A 24,696-nucleotide genomic window follows, 5' to 3' on the forward strand; every position below is an offset into this window, starting at 1 on the left:
AAGCAAGTTCAAAGTCTTAGTTTTCAAAATTCAGACTGTTGCTCAAACTAAATGTGAGACTGAATCAAAATCCATGCAATTATTTTATTAAATCCTGGTTAACTGAAAGTATACCAGATCTGCCATACTGCTTATTTGGACTGTTTCTACATTAGCAGATAGTGAGGTGTAATAGGAGCAAACAGCAGAGCAGTGCTGTTGTTGCTGAGGAGCTAGCACTTGTATTACATGACATTTCAAAGGGTTTTACTTTGGACTAGTTCTGGTTTGGTTCTATGAACTGGAGGTCCATTAGCAGTTGCAACATATCCTTTGGTTTAGTTTCATCCCAAAGGAATACAGTTTGTGCGCTCTATGATGCAAGATAGTGTGGTGAGTAGGAAAAAAAATGCACAAAAATGGACTGACTGACCTAAACTGAATATATGAATAGTATTAGGAAGTAGTAGGAGCTGTTTTTTGCCTAGGTATCAATGTTGCAATTAGGTTTGACCTTTATTTAGTAAATGAGTCTTTTCTAGGTATTAAGATTTATGATAATTTTGAAATCGATCAATACCTTAATGTTGTTCGCATCTCAGTAATTACAAGAATGAAATAAATTTTTTTTTTTTTACATTGTTCAGTTTGAAAAGTCAGGAGTTGACAACTCTATCAGCAAGCACTAATCAAAGATTCCAGACTTAATTTTGATCTTTGAAACATGTAGCCTGGTCTAAATTAAAACAGATGAAAATAGAATTATTTTATATTTTTTGAATAGTTGGGGGAGGGAGGCACATTAATTAACATATAGTTTGAAGAAAAATTTTTTGTTTGTTTTCAGTTTAGTGGTTTCTTGAGTTTTCTCATGTCCTGATCATCTGAATTATGATCTATTCAGGTTTTCATCTACCAGATTGGAGGCAGTTGTGCTGATGTCAACGCATGTTCTGCTCCTAATAATGGAAAGCATAGGCACATTTATAAATTCTTCATATGACTGTTTTTCAGTTTGCTGCCCGACACTTGTTTGTACCAGTAGTTGAGGAAAATCTTGTGGTGTGACATCAACATGATGTAAACCAAATTAACACTGATTACCACTGACCACAGGTGAATTATTTCTGGATCACAAGGACCTTACTGGACTTTTTACTAATTTTCTAACTGTGGGAACTCTAGGCAGCGTGTTAGCAATTGACAGCATTGTAATATGCATGCTGAAATTTATTCCCACTGCTGTTGAAGAGCAACCAGATAAAATAAAAAAATCAGTGGCTACCAGCATTTTTCATACATGAAAAAGTTACATTAATGATAATTACATGTGTTTGAGACAGAAGTACATTGTAGTAGAAAGCTTTCTTTTTGATGATTAAATAAATTTTTGCATAAGGATTAATATTGTAGCTAACTGCCTAAAAAGTCCCCTCAGATACAAATACTTACTCTAGCTATTTTCCCAGGCAATGAGTTCTTGCATCTAGTGTGCAAGCACTCAGGAGTCAGTGCTTTGGTTATGCATTGGAGTATATTTTCTGGTAGCTAAGTTGTGTTCTGGGAATTTCTGTACAAAGAAGGAATAAAATTATTTTCTCTTCATTAAAACCCTACCTTTTTTTTTTGTCTCTTACCTGAAGGTATAGTCAGGAACACTTAAAATTACTTTTTAAAGTTGCAGTTATTACCTCCATATGATTGGGTAAATGCTTCCATCTTTTCTTTAACATAAGATCATTTGATGACAAACCTATACACAGCATCAGGATTTATGAAAGCAGGATACTGCTGTGGTCTTTCCCTGAACCCTTTGGAACTGCACATAATGTGTTATGAAAACTCGTTTCTTTTTTAAAATGACAACCAGGCATCTGGGAGTAGAAGAGAAATAGAGATACTCTCTAATGGAAAATAATAGATTATTACTCTAGGCTTCCTGAGGAGCAAAAGACAAAACGTCTATTTATTGGATATTACGCTTTGTTAGAAACATGGAGTTTTTTAAAGGGTGAAATAGAGCAAAGGTTAAAAACATCATGACCATCTTGGAGAAGCTCCCAGAGAACTGACTTGTCAAACAGAAATGTTACTTTTGTAACAGTTGGAAAATAGTACTTTAAATCATTCATGGGGTTTGTTTGAAGGGATATATTAAAATAATGTTCTGCCTTGGATTCTTGGACTTGATGCTCTGATAAATGTTGATACTTATATCTTTAAAACATTAAAAATATTTGAAACTTATATTGTAGTTTTTAATATTTAAGCAAATTGTTAGAATATGGAGAATACATAGTGTACAGTGTAGTATTTGATGATGGCAATTCCTAGCAAATTGACTGACCAATTGTCAGATTGACTGACCAGTGAGGTAGGATATTTGCTCTTACCTTCTGTCACTTTAGAAATCGTTCAGGGTGTCTACAGAAACGGCCTATTTGTGAAAATAAAGCTGTAGGGAGACTTCAGTGTGTATTCCACACCTGTGCTTTGTCACAGTAGTGATAACAGGTGACTGGAAGAGCCTGGCTTATTTAACCTCCTGAGGGAGGGCTGAGAAGAGGGTAGATAGGCTAGCTCTGAATGTGTCTGAGGACTGAATTCTGAAAAGACTGTAAGAGAGTAGGGGAAAATGTTGTGAAGTGTGTGTAGAGCACATAAAGCAAAAACTAGAACATTTCTAATTCTGGAACGGTGTGATTCGACAGCAGTGTCTAGGGTTTAGGATCTCCCCTCCTGCCCCCCAGTTCTGGGTTTCATGAGGCAGTTTAATAAACTTACAAAGCATGAGGATGTATGCAAGACATCTGCAGATACCAGCATACTGCTCTGACTCATTAAGAGCAGATTCCTATATGCTATTTTTGTATAGTATGTTATGTCTGATATTTGCTCTGATGAGGTGACTCAGTAATATAACAATAAATATATTACTGTCACATTTTACATTTCACTGCAGTTCCATGTCTGTTTTTATGTAGTACTTAACAATATGTCACATAGGGCATATAATAAATACTAGTGAGCACATCCAGTTTGAGTTATGTTCTGAAAAGTATGTTCTCATAAACCATACACTTAGGGCAAGGTTTAGTTACACTTAGATGAAATTCAGTGGATTCTGTTCTGCAGAAAAACAAAGCAAGCATGGGTCTACTGGGAGGTCTTAGAGGATGTGACCTAGCTGTGGCTGTGGAAATCCCCATTTGGCTGGGGATGATCTCTGCCATCCTAGGTGCTTACAGAGGTCCCTTTTGACCTTGTAGACTATGCAGTTTTAGCCCTTTCTGTGTTTTCGCACTGTGCTGTTTCATTCTTTATTCTGTAATTGTGGATTTCTTATATAGGTTTTGATAGATTAATATGAAGTTACATGTAGTACAGAAAAAAAACTTCAGATATTTGTTTTGGGTTAGGAATTCTCTTAATTATTTGTTAAAAACTCTTTTATTCTGAATGATCTTTTTCCTCACTGGATATGTTACTCCCCCAAGGTTTTTCATGTGTTAATGAAGGTGACTTATAGTGTTTAGATTCAAGAACCACAGTTTGATTTCAATTCTGTTGATGACGTGCTCAATTTCACAGCATCTTTGTACTTTGACTTGCATAAATAACATTAAATTATTTTAAGGATACGTATGCGGTTGTGTCAATGTCTTTTGAATTGCTTTGAGAATGTGGATCTAACCCCTTTATTCACACTTAGATTTTTTGTTTGTGTAGAGTTTGCAGTTTTGTTCTGTGGCAGGTATTACTGCTCTCAATGTGCTGATACAGTAGGTGCTCTTCGGGGTAAAAATTCTCATACTGTATTTCAGACCACAAGTGATTTCATTGTTTGGTTTTGCCCTTTCAAAGTCAGCTCAGTTGTCAAAGTGGGGAGGGTAGTTCACAGGTATTTGGCTTGTGTTATATGTAGTGTGAGATATGTTTGTCTGATTCCTGCCCATGTGAATGATAAAATGCAACTCTCTTAAGTATGGAACTCTTAAATGCTTTTGTACTTTTTTATGTAGCCACAGGTTTCAGGGAAATAAGGTGTCATGTACATAGTTCTTGTTGTTTAGACCAGTTGCTGTTGTTAAAGAAAGGAGCAAAGATGGCCTCCGTCACCAAACCAGACAGCAGTATGTTCGGACTATGCTGTGATCAGCCTTTGTTATGACTGCGTTATTCCCTATGTTGAGTCATTCTCCCCTCCATGATGGAAACCTGAGGAAAGCCAGGAAAACTTTACTGAAAGCCCAGGAAACTTTACTCACGCCCATCCTCATGAATATGTAAAAGAACTACACTATAAAAAGACTCAGTTTTGTTATGTGGGTGTGTGTCTTGGTGGAGCGGAGACTCCTGGCTCATCCAGCGCTGTTTGCTTGTCTCTATTCAATAAGTTTGGAATTCGGTTTGAAATCTTGGTGAGCCTAAATTTATTTATAACAGTAGTGTTAATATATGTGAAAGAATATGGGCTCTGTAACTGTGGAAATAATAGTTTAAGGATAAAAAACAGTAAATACAATACAGGAAATGGATGCATTTATAGGAGAGTTTTATGAGATACACAGACACAGCGTATAAGTTACTACGTTGACTATCCAGCCGTCCCCTGATGAGCTAGCCTGCACATGCCATTTCACTCCCCAAAATTGACATCAGGTACTTTTTGCCTTTTTTCTGTCCCAGCAGCAGCAGGGTCTGGCTTGTGCACGGTGGGCACCCTCAGAGGCCAGGCTTGCGGAGCTGCGGGAGCGGCTCTCGATGCAGGCGGGCTCCTGGTCTGTGCGTGGGGCATGGCCACTGTCCTGGGGTACTGAAGGCAGAATAAATCAACTTAGTAAGTCAGCCCAGTTCCACTAGGTCCAGAGTGAAAATACATAAAATGAGAAAGAGCAACAGAGATGCTCCTGTATTTTTGGAAGAAGCTATTTTGCCTGTACAGTGTTTTTTAAGCATGTTCTGTATTAAATCAGAATTGATGCATTGTTAGAGGTGAGTGGAAGGGAAGGTGTATGCAAGACATGTATTTCCATGTTTTAGAGGAAGTTGGGTAGAGAAAGAGAGCAGGCTTATGAGAATGTCAGAAAGGAAAGATACCTTGGAAAGTATCTGATTAGCTCAAGAAAGAGTGCTTTTTCTTTAGCATCACCCTTTAATGAGCACAAAGGAAAGAACGGGGCGGAGATGGCTGAATATGTGGTACAGCTACATAGATCATGTAGTTTACTTCATACCCATTTGCATGGGCAAATGTTGTTTGTGTCTAAAATGAATACAACTTCAGGCTGTAGTGGAATATAGACACTGAATATATTATTATTAACTATATTTGTCTGATTCCTATTGTACATGAAATATGTGGTCACATACAAATACTAGTGTAACTGCAGGTTTTATATGTCTATAAAAACAAATGTTCTTGTAAAGAGAGAGGGTTGCCCTTTTATCTTCCTATCTGCAAATACCATAAGCAAACATATTATTATAGTTTTATCATGAAGTGGTTACATTTTAGTGAAATACCAGGTGTTGAGCATACTGTTACTAAGATTTGCTATCTCTACTAAAAACCTCTGGACTACTTCAGTTTTGCAATAAATTGAAACTAACCAGAAACATATTTGGTAGATTGGCTTGAACTAGAACCATAAATCAGAACTCCTCATAACTTAGATACAGGTGAATAACCACAAAAATAGTGTTTTGGCATTGTTTTTTTTTTTTCAATTTGGGTCATTCACAATAGCATAAATATTTTTAAAAGCAGTAGATCATTATTTTTATATAGGGTTAGTGCACTCCTGAATGACACAGTTATTCTTTAGAGTGGTGGAGATGTTTCCTTTAGTCTATGAAGTTTAGAGGTTTTACATATTTCTAGGTGCTATGTTTAACTGTCCTTCAAAAGGATTTAAAGTAAACTTGACAGTCAGCAAGCAGTGGAACTTTATCTTACAGCTTTTCTTAGTGAATAAATTATTTTTGTGTTTAAATGTGAATTTTATGTTGATGGCATTGGCTTATATTTGTAAGAAGCATTATCAGACAAAAATGCTTGGCATACGCATGGTGTAAGTGGAAAGGAATTAGGCCCTTGAAAGATCAAAGTGGTTTTTCTTAGGAGCTGCTGAATCTGCTAGCCTGACAGAGGGGAAGGCTGCTGCAGCTCCATGTCCCCAGGTCTAGCCAGTAGCGAGGCTGAGCATGTGTTCCCTGTAGTCACATGTGAACGCATACAGACACTACATGTACATATATACATGGTCATCCACACAGATCAACGCAGAAGCCACAGCACTCTCACAAACACAGACTGCACCTATGGCCTGACCTTGTTTCACCTTTCTGGTTGGCCAGGATGAAAGCCTGTTAGTGGAATATATATACATAAATATACGCATCTACAGTATGGATGCCTCCAGTAGCTGGTCTTTGGCACTCAGTCTATGCAGTTGCTGGTCTCTCATCCTGAGTCTGCAGTTGCCAGCACATGGGCATGTGAGGCTTGTTGTATGGCTCACAGCTCTGTTCCAGTTGCTGGTGCTCAGCCCTGCTCCTGCACACCCATATGTGCCTGTGCTCACACTGTGAGTCCTCCCAGGAGCTTCAGACAACTCAGCATATACAGTAGTTGACCTATGGCCTCTCTGCTTCCTCATGCACAGACACACATGTGCAAAGAGTCTTTTTGGTACCTGGTGCAGACTTGTAACCCTACCAGTAGCCAACCCTTGCATCCCAGAGGCCGTCCTGTAGCTGGGACCTTCTGGTTCCTCCAGTAACCAGTTGTCAGGCCCCCCAGTCACCCCAGTGTCTGCCCTAGATTTGTGGCTGCTCTGATACCTGGTTCTCAAGCCTTTTCTACTCCAGCTTGATTCTCGTGAGCAATTGCACACACTGCAACACATTCCCACACAACATACACGCACCCCACTTTCCCGAGTTCCTGGCAGCACAGACTTGTGCACCCCTATGACTCATGGTCCCCTCTCCAGTTGCAAGCACTGAAACTTCCAAATACACAGACACCCAGAGCTTCCTGCCCAGGAGTTAGAAATGGAATTTAAGAAGACAGGACAGACTGCAGTGGTCAGTGCAGGGCATGGTCAGACAAGCATCCTGACCAGCGATCTGTTTCAAGTGACCAACCCCTTTTTTCCCTGTGTTTACTAATGGTTGTTCCTCCTCAAACTACCCTAGTCCCTCTTTTATTGGCTTTTGTCTTCCCTAAACATCTCATAATAAGTTTTGTACCATCCCATAGTGCTCTTTCCCTGAATCCCCTAATAACTCCCATGCCCCTATAGGCAGTAACCCTCTGTCAAACTGAGTGGGGAGCCTCTTCCTTCTCTTCAGCTGGTGAGCGTCACACCTGGACAGGCTGATGGCTCTTCTGGGACAGCCCTGGGGGGAGCTGGGTCAGGGTGCTTCATTTTCTCAAATTACATTTTTGGGGTTTCTACCCTGTTGCTGTTCCTCAGTGCTTCTTTGTGTTTACGGTGATGAGCCTTTAATCACATAATTTAACAGTTCGTGTAATGGAAAGGTGGGATCATGTATGTGCTCCAATTAGGTAATTTGTGTTACAAGTGCATTGACACCACCAGTGCTTCTTAGGTTAATTGTTGTAATGGGATGTACCTAGATGGTGAGGAAATTTCCTGACAGGAAGATTTTTGCTTCCATACTAGTACAATTACCTAACCCAAAGGATTTAGACATTTGTGATGTGGTTAAGACCCTAATGATGCTGCAGTAGAGAATTGTACTTGTAAATATAGTAAATTAATGGAGTAAGATACTCTATATTATGGAAGATACATCTCCCATTTTAACCTGTATGAACTAGTGAGTAAATTATACAGTTTGATTTATCAGTGGGCTGTGTTTAAAGGGTGTTTTCTTGGGAACTATCCCAAAATGATAGCTTGTTTGCTAGATGTCAGGATCTGCCACACTAAAGAGATTTCAAGTAACAAAAGAGCAAAGAAATTTATGACAAGATTTTCCTTTGTAGGAAGCTTCTTTGATTTTCCTGTAAGAAAAAATGCTAACTCCTCATATTGATTTTTGCATAAACCCATGGGGTTTTGTCATGATGTTAGTGTGACAGGTCAGAGCTGAACATGGCAAAGTAAGGTGTGTTAGAACTCTCACATAAGCTCTGTGTAACGTGATTGTCCAAAGGAAGCCTTTGTAGAATACTCTACACTATTTATGTTTTTCTTTACAATATGGGATTTTATGATATGGTAAAAAAATGAGTATTATATATTGCTTAATTGATTACATGAGACCTATACAAAACATTTCACTTGAATTGTATTAGCTTTATATCTAATAGAGAATTAAGAAATCATGAGTTGAAATAAGCACTTTCCCTAAATGGCATGTCACCTTGTTTTGTATCATCCGAAGTCATCTATTCTTTGGCCTGCTTGCTGGTAAAAAACAGTGAAGAACTAAGTCATTCCAGAATATTTTTTTTTAAGATTACCTGGTGTTTAGGAAAAAAAAGTACATATAATTCAAGTTTAATGGGAATATTTTTATTTTTCTTAAAGGAATTGCCTACGGTTCTGCTTATTCATCAGATGGATGGGCATGAAGGTGCATGGACAATATTACCATTAATGAGAGAGTAAGTGTAATGAATGCCAGTTATGTTCAGAATTTTTGGTAAGCAAGCATATAAATAGACCTCTTTTTTCAGAAGTAAAGTTTTTGAATGAGAGTTGCAACCTTCTCTTTTCACTTTTTTTACTCTACTTTGTTTGTTTTCCAAAGCAGTTTTCTGTTAAATTTCATTAAATCAGAGAAAGCTATTTTAAATAAAAGAACAACAATAATATAATGTAACTGAACAACTACCTTCTTCAAATCATTGTGGGCTTTAAAATTATTAGGGAAGTAATCTAGTGAAAAGAAATACCATTAAAAAATGTGTATTTTCCTATTTGGTTCCCACTTCTCGCAATGTAAGGTGTGAGGTATTTCAGAATTTTGACCTTTCACATTACTTGGCTGATTGAAGCGGGTAAATAATGGTTAAAACATAGATGATAATAATACCTGGTTTAGGTTTCTGTCTTTTTTTGCTTACAGTGTTTCTAGGAGGTGGTATGCCTTTAGAGTGAAGAGGTGTAGGTTTCAACATCTTTTTAGAAGATTATATATCCAGTTTTCATCTTAGTGTGGTCAGAGAAGACAGATAGTCTCAGATATCTTTTCTTCTTGGTTTATGCAGATGGCTTCAAGGAAGACGTGCTGTACTTACATGGTAGCATGTTGCAAACCATCACAAAGGAATGATTCTTGTTTTAGAAAGTCCTAAAGCTCCATGGTGCTGAAGGCTATCCTTTGCCTAAAACTTGCATTTGAAATTGATGACAGAGGCTCTGCAGCTTCTTGAAATTTAATTTAGTTGATATAATTTGAGTTATTCAGAAGAATGTTTCTGATTTGGTTTGAGGTTTTTTCATGAGAGTAGTTGCAGGATAGGATGCTCCGTCTGCTTTCCATTGCTTTCTGTATGTGTAGAAACATGAAAATAGTGTTTGTTATAACAACTGTATTTGAAATACATGTAAACTCTGAAAAGAAGCAAAACGAGAATTAAAGTAAATTGAAAGACTGGAAGATGATGTTCCAACTATCAGTCATCTTTGTTATTCCTTCTTAGCTCCCGTTTCAATGACCTAGTGGTTCCTCTTCTGAATTATTTATGTCTTGGTGACAGAGTTTACAGATACAGCTCTTAAAAGATAGTGAAACTTGAAACCAAAAATGCAAATGTTCATTTATGTGATAAAGCAGCAGAAAATTAATCAGAAAACAGAAGAGGACCTTAAGTAGAGGATTTCCATCTTGAGGATTCTAGAATATGAATTTCTTTGTGTCTACTGTTTCACTTACCACTTTTGGCAGAATAAAGACATGGAGTAGTTTGGAAGTGTATTGATGTTGTGAGGCTTGTACTGTTCAGTTTTCTCAACAGACAGAGGCAAGTAAGGGAGATCAGCCCATTCTGCAGCAGCTGTTCATGCTTGGAATTGTGATGTAAGGTGCATTCTTATCTGAAAACTGTTTTCAAAAGAATGGTTTACCCCAGTTCTGTAGTTGTCAGTTTTAAGAAGGCCTCTAAACAGTTACGACAATTCTTAATTTTTAGTTATTGGGCACAGGTTAACTTTAACAAAATGCTTCATTTCAGAAGATGTAATAATAAGACAGCAATGAATGTCTATGACATAGTATCCTTACTGTCTCCAGAGGGCCCACTACATTTCTTCTTAGTAACCATGTTCATTAAGCAGATGAGTCCTTTTTAAATTATTACTCTGAAATGTGAGTCTTACCTGAGTATCTCCAATGGCCCCTTGCAATCTGAACTCCAAATTTGTGAGGTCTGCATAAGACTCTGCAGGCCTTAAATACTTAGCCTTGAAAATCATTCTGTTTGTCCATCAATAGCTAGATGAGCAGATCATTTGTTTTGTGAACTTTTATGTGCTGTATTCACAAGAGGGAGTAATTCTTTTTGTGGGGAGCATTCTGGTGTTTTCTCCTTGCCCTTAACACAGCTACTTTCATGTAAATCCAATTTTTTCTCTCCTAAAGTTCTAGCTGAACACAAAAGTGTGTGAGAAAAGCCTTCAGTCTTTACGGGGCATTGAATACTGTACATATTTACAAACATGAGGGACCTGATACCCTTTTTGTACTTGTTTGGCAAGTTTGGAAGGAACAGCTAGGAGGTGTCTTTCCCAGCTGATTGTATCTTGTTTGCTTGTCTGAGCAAAGAGTTGCTTAGATTTCAGTGTTGAGTAGGCAAAAAAAATGCTTTTATGTACTAAAAGGATGAATGGATTGTGAGTTCTTCTGGCTATTACAGTTTAGCGGATTAAGTATCATAAGCAGAAAGCAGTGAATCATCAAATGCTATTGCAAGACACAAAGGAAAGGTAGCTTCATAAGGACATGACTCATGGTTTAACCCCAGCTAGCAACTCAGCCCCACACAGCCACTTGCTCGCTCCCCCCTCGTGGGATGGAGGAGAGAGTTGGAAAAGTAAAAGTGAGGAAACTTACGGGTTGATATAAAACCAGTTTAATAGGTAGAGCGAAAGCTGTGCACACAAAGAAAGCAAAACAAGCAATTCATTCACCACTTCCCATTGGCAGTCACGTGTTCACCCATCCTCAGGCAAGCAGGGCTCCGTCACACATGATGGTTACTTCAGAAGACAAATGCCATCACTCTGAATATCGCCCTCTTCCTTTTTCTTCCCCCAGCTTTTATTGCTGAGCGTGACCTCATATGGTCTGGGATATCCCTTTGGTCAGTTGAGGTCAGCTGTCCCGGCTGTGTTCCCTCCCAGCTTCCTGTGCACCTCAGCCCGCTCACTGGTGGATGGGGTGGGATGAGAAGCAGAAAAAGCCTTGACTCTGTGTAAGCACTGCTCAGCAATAACTGAAACATCCCTGTGTTATCAACACTGTTTCCAGCACAATCCAGAACATAGCCCCATTCAAGCTCCTGTGAAGAGAATTATTCGAGCCAAAACCAGCACAATGACTTGTCCCAGATGGAAAAAGACTGAACTAGTTTAGCACCTGGCAACTATCTGGTGCTTCTAGCATGTAAATTACAAGAACTGCAGAGGCATTATCACATGTTCTAGCATAAGTATTTCTCAGATAGTGGGTTAGGTTTTGGGGGGATTGGGGTTTTTTTTTTAGGCAAATACTGTTTCCTAAAACATAAATGATCCTATCACGCGTTTTTATTTATTTTTGCTGACTTATATATCCACTGTTTAATTTCATTACTGATTTTATCAGTGGACAATGCTGTAGTGGAAGAAATCTGTGAATTTTTTAGGTGCTAATTTTCTTATCCCTCTTTTCAGATGATTTGTTTAATTAAATCAACATAAAAGCTATGCAGAGGAAACTGGACAAGTAAAAACTGGCTTTTTTCCATTAGGATGTCATGATTTAAGAAGGCTTTGTTTTGTTAAGTTGTAAAAGAATTAGGCTGGGAGCAGCAGAGAAAGAAGGAATGAGAATTTTCTGAAGGAGTTAGGAATCCTGCACCGAGATTAGTGTTAGCTTTGAGAAAGCTAGGGGAGTCCCTTCAATCTGTGTAGTTTCACTGTACTGAAAAAGCTAACAAAGGTTTTAGGTTGGCGATTATCAGTTGTGAGAAAACCTGTCATTAGACATTTTCATGATTTTTGCAATGGTGTCAGGTGCCCAACAGTGGGGCTGCTTGGAAGAAAGTTAAGATACAGAGGGGAAGGTAACTTAAACTGCTATCTACAAACTTCTGAATTCATAGATGGCTATTAGACCTATACTACCTATACGTTTCTGAGTGGGCATTCTTTATGTGTTTCTGTTCCCTTCTTTCTGGAATAACTGGTGCTATATCAATAGATAGCAGCAGAGGCAATATCTTTATCCATTCACTGTAGTCCTTTGATGTGTAGTAGTAAAGTTTCTGTTTCTGTGTAAATGAATAATTGATTGCAAAGTATTTGCATTTGGGGAATGTGGGTTGAATCAATCATTCTGTTCATAAGCCAGTTTATTAGTTAAATATTAATTTCTTTTGTTAGTTTCTCTGTTACCTATGGTAGGAACTCCTCATGGATTTTCTTCTGTGAAGAAGATACGAGAATACAAGTTGTAAAGCTGCTAGAAACACTTGGAAGATTTGACGGGTCTAAGGTGAAATAAAAATTTAGATATTTAACTTTCTTTTGAATGTACTTTTAGATGAAATGTGAAATAATTTTAATTGCAAAATTATAAATACAGAGTTTTAGAATTCCTAGTTATGGAACGGTATCCATGACCCATAATTTAATTTTATAACACTGCCTGGATGGCTCAGAGCTCCAGTCATTGGAAAAGATGTATCCAAACGTCTTAAAATAGGGGAATAGATTTCTGTTGCTGAGACTGAGAGTGAGCAAGGTTTAACATGAAGCAGTCTGAGCACCTGTCTAGCTGTCGAAGAACTGTTAAAATTCAGCAGAGAAAAGATTCCTTCTGTGGATAGCCTGAAAATGATGTAGCATCAGTAAGAAGATGAATATAGTCTGCTGTGTGGTCTCCTTTCCCCATTTTCTTGTCTGTCATCAGTTCTGATTATCATCAGGCAGAATGACGGATGTTAGTTTGACTAACTGTCACTGATCTAATATAGTAAGATATTTTATTTGCATTCTGTTTCTGAACTGTTGTGGTGATGAGACAGTTTTATTTACCTGTTGGAAAAGAAACAACACCAAAAGACTTGCAGAACAAAAGGAAAATGCAGTCACCAAGGAACAAAGGAAATCTGGCAATAAAACTAACGTGAAAGCTGTTAATGTTTAGAATTCTCAGGGTTCAAAAAAAAATACAACTTGATGTCCATCCTCTGCCTGGAATAGAAGAAGCCAAAATCTCCTGTGCGAAATATGTTTTTTCTGTTTATTGATAATTTGACTGAGTAGTGAACTCTACTTTGGCTCTCACTTTAGCATATTTACTTATTTTGGAGGCACATAGCCTTGTCATGTTTTCTCACAATTGTTTTCTAAAATGGTAATAATAATAATAATAATAATAATAATAATTCTGAGATCTTACATATTTAAACACTGTGTCTTCAAAATAACTGACTGAATCTATTTAGGGCTTTGCAATACCCATTTATTTCTGTTTCAGAACACTACTCCTACTTGATGTTCTCAAAATAGAAACAACAATTTTTGTTCTAGTTGCTGCCCTTGTGCCAGTTTTAATCTCTTCTTTGCATTACATGTAAATTCCCTTACAGTAATAAATTATGTTCCAAACTGCATTAAAAGGAAAATAAACTGGTTTGCATTTGTACATGGCGTAACAGTCCATAACTGATTCCTTATGTATAGTAGTAATCCATCAGTCACAAAATTTAAGGTGAGTTAGACTGGAATGAGCTCATTCATTATTAATTTTAAAATGTCAGCAGTCTGCATAATAAAAAGCTGATATACATTAATCACAATAAAAGGTCTACAAGGGGCATGTGGATAGTTGATGAATCTGCAGCTTTTCAATGTGCATATGTAGAGATTCGTAGCAGAACTACCGAGACTGATGTGAATGTAATATTGAGTGAAGACAGATGTGTGAAAGCATCGTAAGAGACTGTGGAGGAATGTTAAAGAGAATGACCTGCATTGTTAATCAAGGACATTATTGACTGCAGTAAAACTAAAAGAGGGGGGAATATCTGATTTACATACAGACCTCAAGGCAAGTACTCAGACAGTGAATTATATCTGAATATCAGGAAACACTTTTTACTGTGAGGGTGACTGAGCATTGGCACAGGTTACCCAAAGAGGTTGTGGAGTCTCTGTCCTTGGAGATATCTCACAAGCTGTCTGAACATGGTCCTGAGCAAATGGCTGTATCGGTGGCCTTGCTTGAGCAGGGGAATTTAGACCTGATGATCCCAAGATGTCCCTTCCAACCTCAACCCTCCCTGTGATTCTGTGTTTCAATAGCAGATTGATTCAACCTGTGCTTTCATAATGGAAGATGGCAGCAAGGTTAAAGCAAATTGTATGTGCCACTCCTCTTTCTGTTATCCTAACAAGATGATTGACTACAGCCCCAAAGATAGCCAGAATGAGTAAACTAAGCTGACTTAGTAGCTGTTGATACCTAAAGGCTATAAAAGATCTGTCTAAAGAACAGTTTGTCTTTGAGATCGTAAGAACTCTTTAAGCTGATATAGTAAGATACAGTGAGGATCTGACAGCTGAAATCTCCTGTCCTGTGTGTCAGACACAATTCTTGAACAGATTGATTAGGCACACTTGTCTTGGTATTTGTGAATAAGAGGATACGACAGTGAGTGGGTAGAATTGACTTGATTAGTACGTTAGATAAAGTCACTTCTGCCCTCCCTGAGGTCTGGTATTGAATTTTGTTGCATCGCATTCCTTCAGCTACTGATTTAAAGTCTTCTAAAGACTTTGGAGTGCTCTTAGTAAAGGTGGCTGACTTTTTGCCATTTTTGAAGCACAGTATATTGTCTGATCTAAGTGGATGGTAGTTATCCATAATGGAATAATCACATTCCTTTTTTAATCCACATTTTTTCCTATATGCAATTTGATTACTATCATTCCTTAAGTTCCTTTGCATATAACTAATTTAATCTTGTAAAGCCAGCCTGCACAAACTGTTATGACCAAATAAGCTTGGAGAGCATTGACTATAACCTGGAATGCCATCACTGTGATTTGTGGCTTAATATTGCCAGAAATAATATTATGTGAAAGCCTCAGGAGGTATATGTATGGGTTTAATTTTCTATGCTTTATAGAGAAAGGAAAGTAAGGTTGGTTTTCTTAATCCATAGCTTGTTTTGGTGTAAAAATTAACATGCAAAATTAGGATAAATAAAGAATTTTTTTTTTTCACTTTGTAGCATAACTAAGTGGAAGTCCAGAAGAAAAATTATTTGCAGATAGTACTATCATATTAAAATGTTACTATTTAGTAACTATTTCTGAAACAGAGTAGTGTGCTTGTGTTATGAACGTTTTGAAGCCTTGGAGGCCTTAAGAGTTAAAAAATGTTTGTGCACAAATGCTTCTAAAGAACTATTTTGATTCTTTCAAGGAAGACATCTTTGTGCATAAAATGAGTATGCTTGCCCATTTTATTTTACCTCCCAATAGTTTGTTTATTTTTCAATCCATCCAGTGAACACTACTGAATCCTTCCAATAAAGGAAGGAGAAAACAGGGTCTGTTGTGATTGAAGGTATGAATCTAGGTAGGTACCAGGTAGCAACTCCTATAAAGGTGGTTAAAAAAACTGTGGGGAAAAAAAATCTCCATCCTTGACTTCTCCATCTATTGAGTAGTGTCAGTTTAACCGACTCTTTCCTTAACAGATTGCTGAACATCTACCTCAGCCTTGGGAGGCACATGGGGTTTATGGGAGAAAACAAGTTTTCAGCATTTGTGTTACCTTAAGTCGTCACTAGTCAAGTACAAGATATTTTCAATTTAGTTTTGTTGAGAGTAGCTGATCAAAGTAGAGGGGAGAAATGTGCAGAATTCATGGGAAATGCACTCAGCGCCTCACACATACACATGCATGTGCATACCACATTAAGCTTATACCAGACCCTCAGAGAATCAGTGTTCCTGACACGGGTGGTATCCCATGTCTTTGACTCGTGGTTGTTTATATGGGTCCTGGCAATGCTTGCAGAGGTGGGTTCTCAAAGAAGGCAGCAGCCCATAGCTTTGACTCTGTGTGTGTGGCAAGACACGCATCCCTGGTAGCTCCTGAGGGCTGCCCTTTTACTGCCTTTTGGGGAGCCAGGTTGAGTTCTGCTGGAAGCGAGGGGAGTTGCCAGACTGAGTGTCCTCTAGTGCAGCTCCATGTGCATGCTCCTGCCAGGCCCAGCCAGTTGGTTTTGGCCGGAGGTGTCTGTTGTTGCATGAAGACTTCTCTTCTGCTGTTTGCTGATTCTGCCACATGCTGGCCAAATGTCACTTATTGCTCCTCATTGACTCTGGGGAGCTATAAAATTCAGCTCAGTCTCTGTAGCCACATCTGCTTGGAGTTAGGAGGATGGCTATTGAGATGCAAGATCCTCTTGGGGTTAGACCATTTTTCCCCCCTGGATGTTTCTACATTATTTTTGCTTGAATATTTTCCCTTTTGTCTTGAATTTTGTGTGAATTTATTTATCTCATGTGAAGTATGTGAACTGTACTAATGCCTTGAAGGAATTTTTCATTGTTGCTAATGGCTGCCTCTTTAAAGGAGGGGAAAAAACAAATATGGCAGGGAGTCTGGAGAAATGGAATCTTTTGTAAAAAACAGTTGCCCTAACTATGAATCTGTGTTAGTGATGAATTGTCAGGAATTGATAAATTTTCAGGAAAAAGCAAAACCTGAGTTACTGTCATAATGCAAAGAACTTCACAATTTAAAGATTTAATGTAACCATTAAGGTGATTTGGAATTCTGATTCATCATTTGTACTTGTGGGCCTGAAAAGCAGTTTATACATATATATATATATATATATATATTTTAAATTATATATACACACATATATTCTTTTTTTCTCTTCGTTACAGTCCATATTCTGAAAAAAATTGAGGGTGTACTTGTTTTATATCCATTCTAAAGAGAAAGATTAAGACAACTGACAGTAATGTTAAAAAAGTAATGTTTAAGTCTGTTAATTATTTTCAGATACAGCAGAGTCAGTAGTAAATTCTTAAACACTGTTATTTAAAACTAGTAATACTACTTAATCTTTTACTTTACAAATGCATACTTGGGACCTTCTTCATTTAACTCTTTTCGAAGATCAAGGTATTTAAAATGTATTTGCTTTTTAAGTTCCCTAGTGTAGAAGAGGCTAGACAGATGGAAATTCAAAATGGAAATGTATATAAAGTTCTTAAATGCAGTGCTTTTGAGTGTCTTGTCAGTAGTCAGTTTGGGTGGTCAAACACTGAAACAGGTTGCCCAAAGTGGTTGTGGATGGTATTCAAAACATAACTGGACAGAGTCCTGGGCAGCCTGCTCTGGCTGACCCTGCTTGAGCAGGAGGATTGAACTAGCCAATCTCAAGACACCCCTTTCAATCTCATGCCTTCTGTGATTCTGAGGTTCAGTGCACTTTGAACAGGTGGAATCCAGGGATTATGCTGGAGTTTGAAAATACAGTGTGTATCTGAATTACCTGTCTTTAGTTTCATTTCTTACCAAGTACACTTTTTTCCGGATTATTGTGAATAATACGCTTCCCTTGTTTTTGTTTTCAGGTTTGCTTTATTCAGCATGAATGCAGTCATCATCTTCACTAAAAGGATACTGTAGATGAACAAAATTGTTTCCTATATTCCTTTACAGGAGTGGTTTTTAGGTAAAGCACTATATGATGAAGAATCTACAATAATTCACCATTATGCCTTTGCCGAAAATCCTACAGTATTTAAATTTCCAGATTTTGCTGCTGGCTGGGCACTTAGCATTCCACTTGTTAACAAGTAAGAACTGAATTCTTAATCACTCCTTGTTTAATGTTAGAATTAAGAATGTTTAATTTATACTTTTTTCTAGATGCAAATCAATATTATTTTTATGAGTTATGATTTAATATGAATTAATATATTTTTATAAAAGATGGAGGTGTTCCTGCAGTACAGTTGAAGGTCATATTGCAGATCATGTAGACACACAAATTCAAATTTTAATTTTGAGCTGTCTTTGAATTGAAGCTGCTGATTGCAGCTGAGCTATGGCAGACAGTTTAGGGTTTACTCAGCCAATGCAGGCTGGCCTCTCATGGATTTGACATCAGAGCCTATGCTGAGCTTTTGCTGCTGCTACCTATATTATCAGCATTCATGCTGATACATGTAAGTCTGCTTTAGTCTGAGTATCTAAGGTGCATAGCCAGACATTCAACCAGGCACAATAATGTACAACTAGCTCTGGGTATGCCTACGTAGACTTGTGCTCCCACTATAAACTTACCCAGAAAATACTCCTTTGATACAATTCTGTTTCTTCCTTATTCTACACATTCCAAACATAATTACTATAATTAAATGCTTAAGAATTTATTAGTAAACAAGAGTACAGAAACGGATTTCTGTATCATTGCTGTGCATGTGATTTATTTTGCTTCACTCTGCCTTTCTGAAAGTTAACATCATGTCAGCTAGGTAATAGTTGTTCAGTAGTTCAATTATTTCAATACCATTGCTTGTCATTTAAAAAATGTGTTCTCCACCAGACAGAAGTTTTATTCCTGGATCTTAGAGTGGCTACATTGCCCTCAGTATAGAGACAACCTAGATACTTATTAAGGATTAGATGCTTAGATTTAAAGGAGATTTGAAAAGTTCATAGATTTCAGAAGTTGAATGCATCTTGCTGTAGCAGGATTGATGTTTTCATAAAGTGCCTAAATACTGTGCTTCGGAATACACAAAAAGATAATACTGTCTGAAATTTTTGATCAATATTGAGTTTCAAATGCACTGCTGCTTTTAATCTGTTGAAAATGTCATCCCATACTTCCCATCTACTCCAAATGACATCGTTCTTGGGGAGGAAGAATGTATCTAAATGTGTGTGCTGAAATCTAAATTAAACATCATCACAATGTGCTCAGATTTTTAAAAAATCACATGAAAAAGAAATATAAGTTGCTTCTTGGGGCAATAAATACAGAAGTGTGATTTTTTTTTTCCCCTTTATAAGATGGTCAGTAATACCAGCACACTTTGCTGCATACACTAGTGATTATTTTTTTAATATGTTTTTTTGAGTGCGTTTCTTCATCTTTGATTATATAGGCTTGCAAAGAAGTTGAAAAGTGAACCACTCAAGTCAGACTTTACAATAGATTTAAAGCATGAGGTAAGCGGTGATGTGGTGAAAGAAAAAATGGTCTCAGTCTATATATTTGCATGGTAATAAACGATAATGAAAGTAATAGATTTTTCTTAGACATTGCTAAAAAGTTTGACTGCATGCTTTATTTCTTTCCCTTCCTTTAGAATATTGTGATACTTTAAAAATATATTTCAAGCATAGAAGAATTCAATAAAAATGCATTCATATATGAATACATATATGGTTGTATACAGTAAGGTATCTCCTAAGGCTTGCTCTATAGAGAAGGAGAGAGACTTCCAATTCATTAAGCATAAGCTGACATGAATAGTATCTCAGATACCAACCAGCCTCACTCACTTTCTAAATCAGACTCTAAGAGCTAAACATGATGGAGTTTCGATTAAATAGTCCGAGGAACCTAACAGTTGTATGAACAATCAACTCTGCAACCTGCAGCATGGAGGTCTGGATTTTTTTTTTTTGGCCTGAGTTTTGCAGAAGTTTTAGAAGGTAGCCACTAGGTTTTTCAGAGAATAAGTGAGTTGACTGAAAGGAACATGAGACAAAAGGAGTGAGAGGATCTGAAAGAATGTCAGTGCTACTTTTTCTGAAGCTTTTTTATTTTTTCTGCTCTCAGAATGTTTGTGCTGTCACTGAAGTGAAGTCTTGAACACAGGGTGGAAGGGGAGGATGAATCTGGAATAAGCTTGCTGATTTTGAACAGAAATTAGAGTGATTTTGAACTCATTTTAATTTTTTTAAAGCTCCCAGAAGTCAGCTATAAATTGTGATTCTGACCCAGAAAAAAAAAAAAAAAGATATCTTAAATCTACTGCTGCTGTTCCAGGTCTTTATTCTGCAATGATTATAAACCTCGTCAGTTCTAACATCAATCAACAGTGTATTTATAAATTGGTAGCGTATTTAAATGAAATTGGTTTTATGCCAACATTACTATTATTTCACATAGTTCCCTCTTTGACTGATGTATTTCTCAAAAGCAGCTGGACACCTCTCAGCTTTCATTTTGCTATGTGAAACAAACCAACAAGCTGTTTCCTTCCTCTTGGTAATTTTTCTAAATGCAAGACATTGGGCTTCACACTGTTAATCTTTTTATAAGTTACCTCAGAGTCATTCATATATTCCCAATATTCCAGTCTATGTCAGCACTGACAAAGCCTCTAAACTGAGTGTCCTGAAAAAAAAATCATTAGCAGACATTTCTTATATGTGCCACAGATTGCTTAATGAAAAAACAATTGATCAATCAACTGGCAAAATTACTTCCATTCACTTCTTGTTCTGTTAGCAGTTCTTTGCATATGTTTCATTTCAAATTTATTGCCATTGATAACCTACTTCAGCCCTGTAGTTATTCTTTCTGCACAGTCTTGTGTCTCCCTCGAGACAGTTCCATGTCCCCTCATTTCTTCTTAAATAATTTTTCTCTATGTTCTTCTTGTGTGAATCAAGATTGACAACAAATCAAAGGATATAACTGTGATCTTTAATGATTGTGTGTAATATTTAAATTTATAAAGAATGATAAATGTTTTAAGAAATGTTTTACTTTGACAGAGTCCTAATAACATGTGCCGCTAGTCTTTGATATTTTATTGTTCTCTGTGTCAGGTTTTTTTCACCCTTCTACTTTCCAAGTCCCTGTTTCTTATATCCATAACATTTATATCACTTTCATCTGGAAGGCCTATCTTGCAAATATGGCGAAGGGTTTTTGTCATGCTGCTGCTCATTTTTACATTTTTTTTCAGACTTTTTGTAACTGCACAATATAGAGCATATTCGCTGATGCTTATTCAAAACTGGAAGTGAATAATGGATTTTCTATATACCTAACATTAGATTTGAACTAGGACTAAGACTATACTTTGTCTTTTTATTGTAAATCTATTTCTATTATTTTACGAACAGTCTGTCATCCTGTTCAATAATCAGAATGGCACTCTAACCTCACTTCTGAAATATGATAGCTTCACACCATTCCAAGGCTTTCTACTGAAGATTTAATTATTCAGTGGAAAATCTTAGCAACTTTCATAAATAATTCATGTTAGGTTACAATTGTTTAATATTCTTTGTGCTGCAGGAGCATTGCTTCTTTGTTGGTTCCTGTGATAGACGTTAATTCTGAATAGCTGAATTCTGAACTAATACAATCTTAAAATATACTGGAAGCTCTTTAGAAATCCCATCATCCCTTGCTGTTCTGTAGTTTTCCAGCTACAAGTGACTTGCGGAAACAAGACTCTACAACTGTGGAGTTGTAAAGTAGGTAGGTTTATTCAGCGCTGGACGCATGGGGGATCACTCCTCCACAAGCATGCATACCCTTTGTAGTTCTTGTCCTGCTTATATGTTACAAAATAATGTATATTCATAGAATGCTTATACATATACATAACATATCCCCGCCTCCCCTCGCTTCTTATGGTAATCAGGTCTCCTCCTCTTGCGTCTGCGCGTTGAGCTCCTTTGGTGGTCGCAAATTCATGGGCAGGGGTCCTATAGATGAAGTATCTCCTCTTCCTGGCCGATGAACTTTTCACCCTGTCCTATTGCACAGTCTCAATTGTTCTCTGACTCCTGGCCAAACCGCCAGGCCAGTTTGGGCTGGAATTTGGGTAATCTGTTGTTGACCAGAGGGGGCCTCTGTTCAGGCCAGAAGATAGTAGCCTAGCAACACTATCAGTATTCAGCAGGTCTATGCACACAGCCCTCAGCCTTGCACAGGCCTAAAGTTTTGATCTCGCTGCATCCCCTAAACTTCTCATATCACAAGGCAGTCAAGAACCACTTTCATCCCATAATGTGAATGTGGTGACAAGGCAAAAAGATAACCTTGGAGGTGTATGTGTGTTTATTGTCTGCTCCTTGCCACGCGTGTGTTGTGTGACATGTCAATTCCATACTCCTCCTGTACTCCAAGCACTATGAACAGTGTTTGTCTTAACTGACACTCAGGCTTAAGCATTTTCTTCCCTACAAAGTGGCCATTTCCTTTAGTACTTTGTTGAACTCATTTGTAATGCTAAGATCATCTGTGTTTCCAGAAGCACTGCTAAAACAGCAAATAAACAGACCACTTAATAATGGCAAGACTAAGAGAAATTAGAACTTGCAAACTGCAAAACTCATTCTAATGAAAGAACCTGCAGCTGAGTTAGAGTGGTTTAGCAAGTCAGTATCAGCTGAGCAGTAGTAGTGACCTTGTTTATACTGACAGCTCCCAGTTGTATGCTTCCACTCAATTACAAGGAAAAATACAGTAATTTAAACTCTTTTCAGTGCAATCAAACTAAATGTTTTTACTTCGCAGCTGAGGTGGTCTAAGAGTGCATGTGTAGTTATGACAGCCCAGTTACAAACAGTAAATTGCTAAAAAAGCATCAGGTAATTGTGTTCTGGTATGTGACTGTACACTATCGAAAAACTTGCAAATCTGGAAGCTTAAATTTCAAAAATCTGATTGTATTCTCAAGCTTACTCCCAGTTGTAACAGGGCTTGTAACAAACTGGAGCTTCTCTTTTATTCCCTATAAGTTTCAGAAATGGTTGTGTGCAGATAGGTGAGATTTTCTGAGGATGGTGAAACCTAAATGTGATGGTGTTGTGGTTTAACCCCAGCCAGGGTTAAAACCCAGGTTGAACCCCAGGTCCATGCAGCCACTTGCTCACTCCCCTCCAGTGGGATGGAGAGAATCAGAAGGGTAAAAGTGAGGAAACTCCTGGGCTGAGATAAAGGTAGTTCAATAGGTAAAGAAAAAGCTGTGCACACAAGCAAAGCAAAACAATGAATTCATTCACCACTTCCCATCGGCAGGCAGGTGTTCAGCCATCTCCAGCAAAGCAGGGCTCCATCACGTGTAACAGTTACTTGGGAAGACAAATACCACCACTCCAAATGTCCCCCACTTCTTCCTTCTTACCTCAGCTTTTACTGCTGAGCGTGACCTCATATGGTCTGGGATATCCCTTTGGTCAGTTGGGGTCAGCTGTCCCAGCTGTGTCCCCTCCCAGCTTCCTGTGCACCGCAGCTCGCTCACTGGTGGGGTGGGGTGGGATGAGAAGCAGAAAAAGCCTTCACTCTCTGTAAGCACTGCTCAGCAATAACTAAAACATCCCTGTGTTATCAACACTGTTTCCAGCACAAATCCAAAACATAGTCCAATACAAGCTCCTGTGAAGAAAATTAACTCTGGACCATTCAAAACCACAACAGGTGAGCAGGAAAATTGTTGTCTGTAACTGATTTGGTGACTTGGGCTTGTCCAGACCACACTTATGCAATTGGTTTGCACTGAGTTCTTCCTGAATGCTGGGGAGAAGGAAATGTTGTGCCCTCTTAATACTAGCTTAACAATCACATTATTTTCTAAAAGAGCAGCTGAATTCTGGCCTTGGTGGGGTTTAAAGCCAACAGTTCCGAAGTAAAACAGTGAAAAGGAGATTAATTTTCAGTTCCTTTGATGTGTGCTGTGTCTGGTGCCATATTCCAGTGAAGCACATGTTTTCCATGCAGGAATCACTGGGAATATGTGTAAATAACATGGAAAACAGGAACTAGAACCAAAGACTGATTCTCTTCCCTTGGAGGAGTCTCCTTCCCCCTGTGCAGTAGAGTCAGACTCCCCTTCGCTACACTATATTGTTGGTTCCACGAATCTTACTTTTGCACAGTGACGCAGTTTCATGAGGTAGCATGGAAAGTCTCTGTCCCAGAATATCTGTGGTTTGTGGGTCTAGGCACCCTTTTGAAAACTAGAAGCTGTAACTTCTGACTGTGTTAGGTAAAAGCAAACCTAGAACCCAGATCTACTATATCTCTAGTGTATGCTCGAACAGCTCTTGTCCAAAGATACTTCCATATGTTTGGCTTATCCTCAAGAGAGACATAAGCATTCAGAATCTGGAGTGTGTGACAGTGCAGCTGGGAACCTCTGAATCCACATACTTACTGAGATGTTATTTTCTGCCTTTCAGATTTTCAAGAATTTAATTTTGTTCTTACAAGTTTCCGAACACTTTTATAGGAAATTAAGTTAATCTTTTATCTGTTCTGAGGTAGGCACCTAGCATAGAATTTTCCTGCCTGAATACTTTGGCAAAGTTATAAGCAGTGTAAAAATACTGCAATAGAAATGTTGGGTAGGTCTAAGTGTTCTTGATGTGTCATAAAGTACAGATTGAAATATTACTCTTTTTAGTATGAATTGAATGTAAATACAAAGGGTTGGGGGGGAGATGTGTATAAGA

The 24,696-nt window shown here is 37.8% G+C and overlaps 1 protein-coding gene across 1 annotated transcript in view; it reads left to right on the forward strand.

Moving 5' to 3' along the window:
- B3GLCT (beta 3-glucosyltransferase) overlaps nucleotides 1-24,696 on the forward strand; it is a 65,495-nt gene that overhangs the window by 22,359 nt on the left and 18,440 nt on the right. Inside the window, exons 5-9 of the mRNA XM_026860517.1 lie at nucleotides 8,547-8,623; nucleotides 12,606-12,717; nucleotides 17,374-17,379; nucleotides 17,923-18,059; nucleotides 19,377-19,440. Of these exons, the coding sequence (XP_026716318.1) occupies nucleotides 8,547-8,623; nucleotides 12,606-12,717; nucleotides 17,374-17,379; nucleotides 17,923-18,059; nucleotides 19,377-19,440 (396 nt within the window). The remainder of the gene's footprint in view (nucleotides 1-8,546; nucleotides 8,624-12,605; nucleotides 12,718-17,373; nucleotides 17,380-17,922; nucleotides 18,060-19,376; nucleotides 19,441-24,696) is intronic.

This window comes from Athene cunicularia, assembly GCF_003259725.1.
Source record: "Athene cunicularia isolate RWA chromosome 1 unlocalized genomic scaffold, athCun1 chr1_part1, whole genome shotgun sequence".
Lineage (NCBI taxonomy): Eukaryota > Metazoa > Chordata > Aves > Strigiformes > Strigidae > Athene > Athene cunicularia.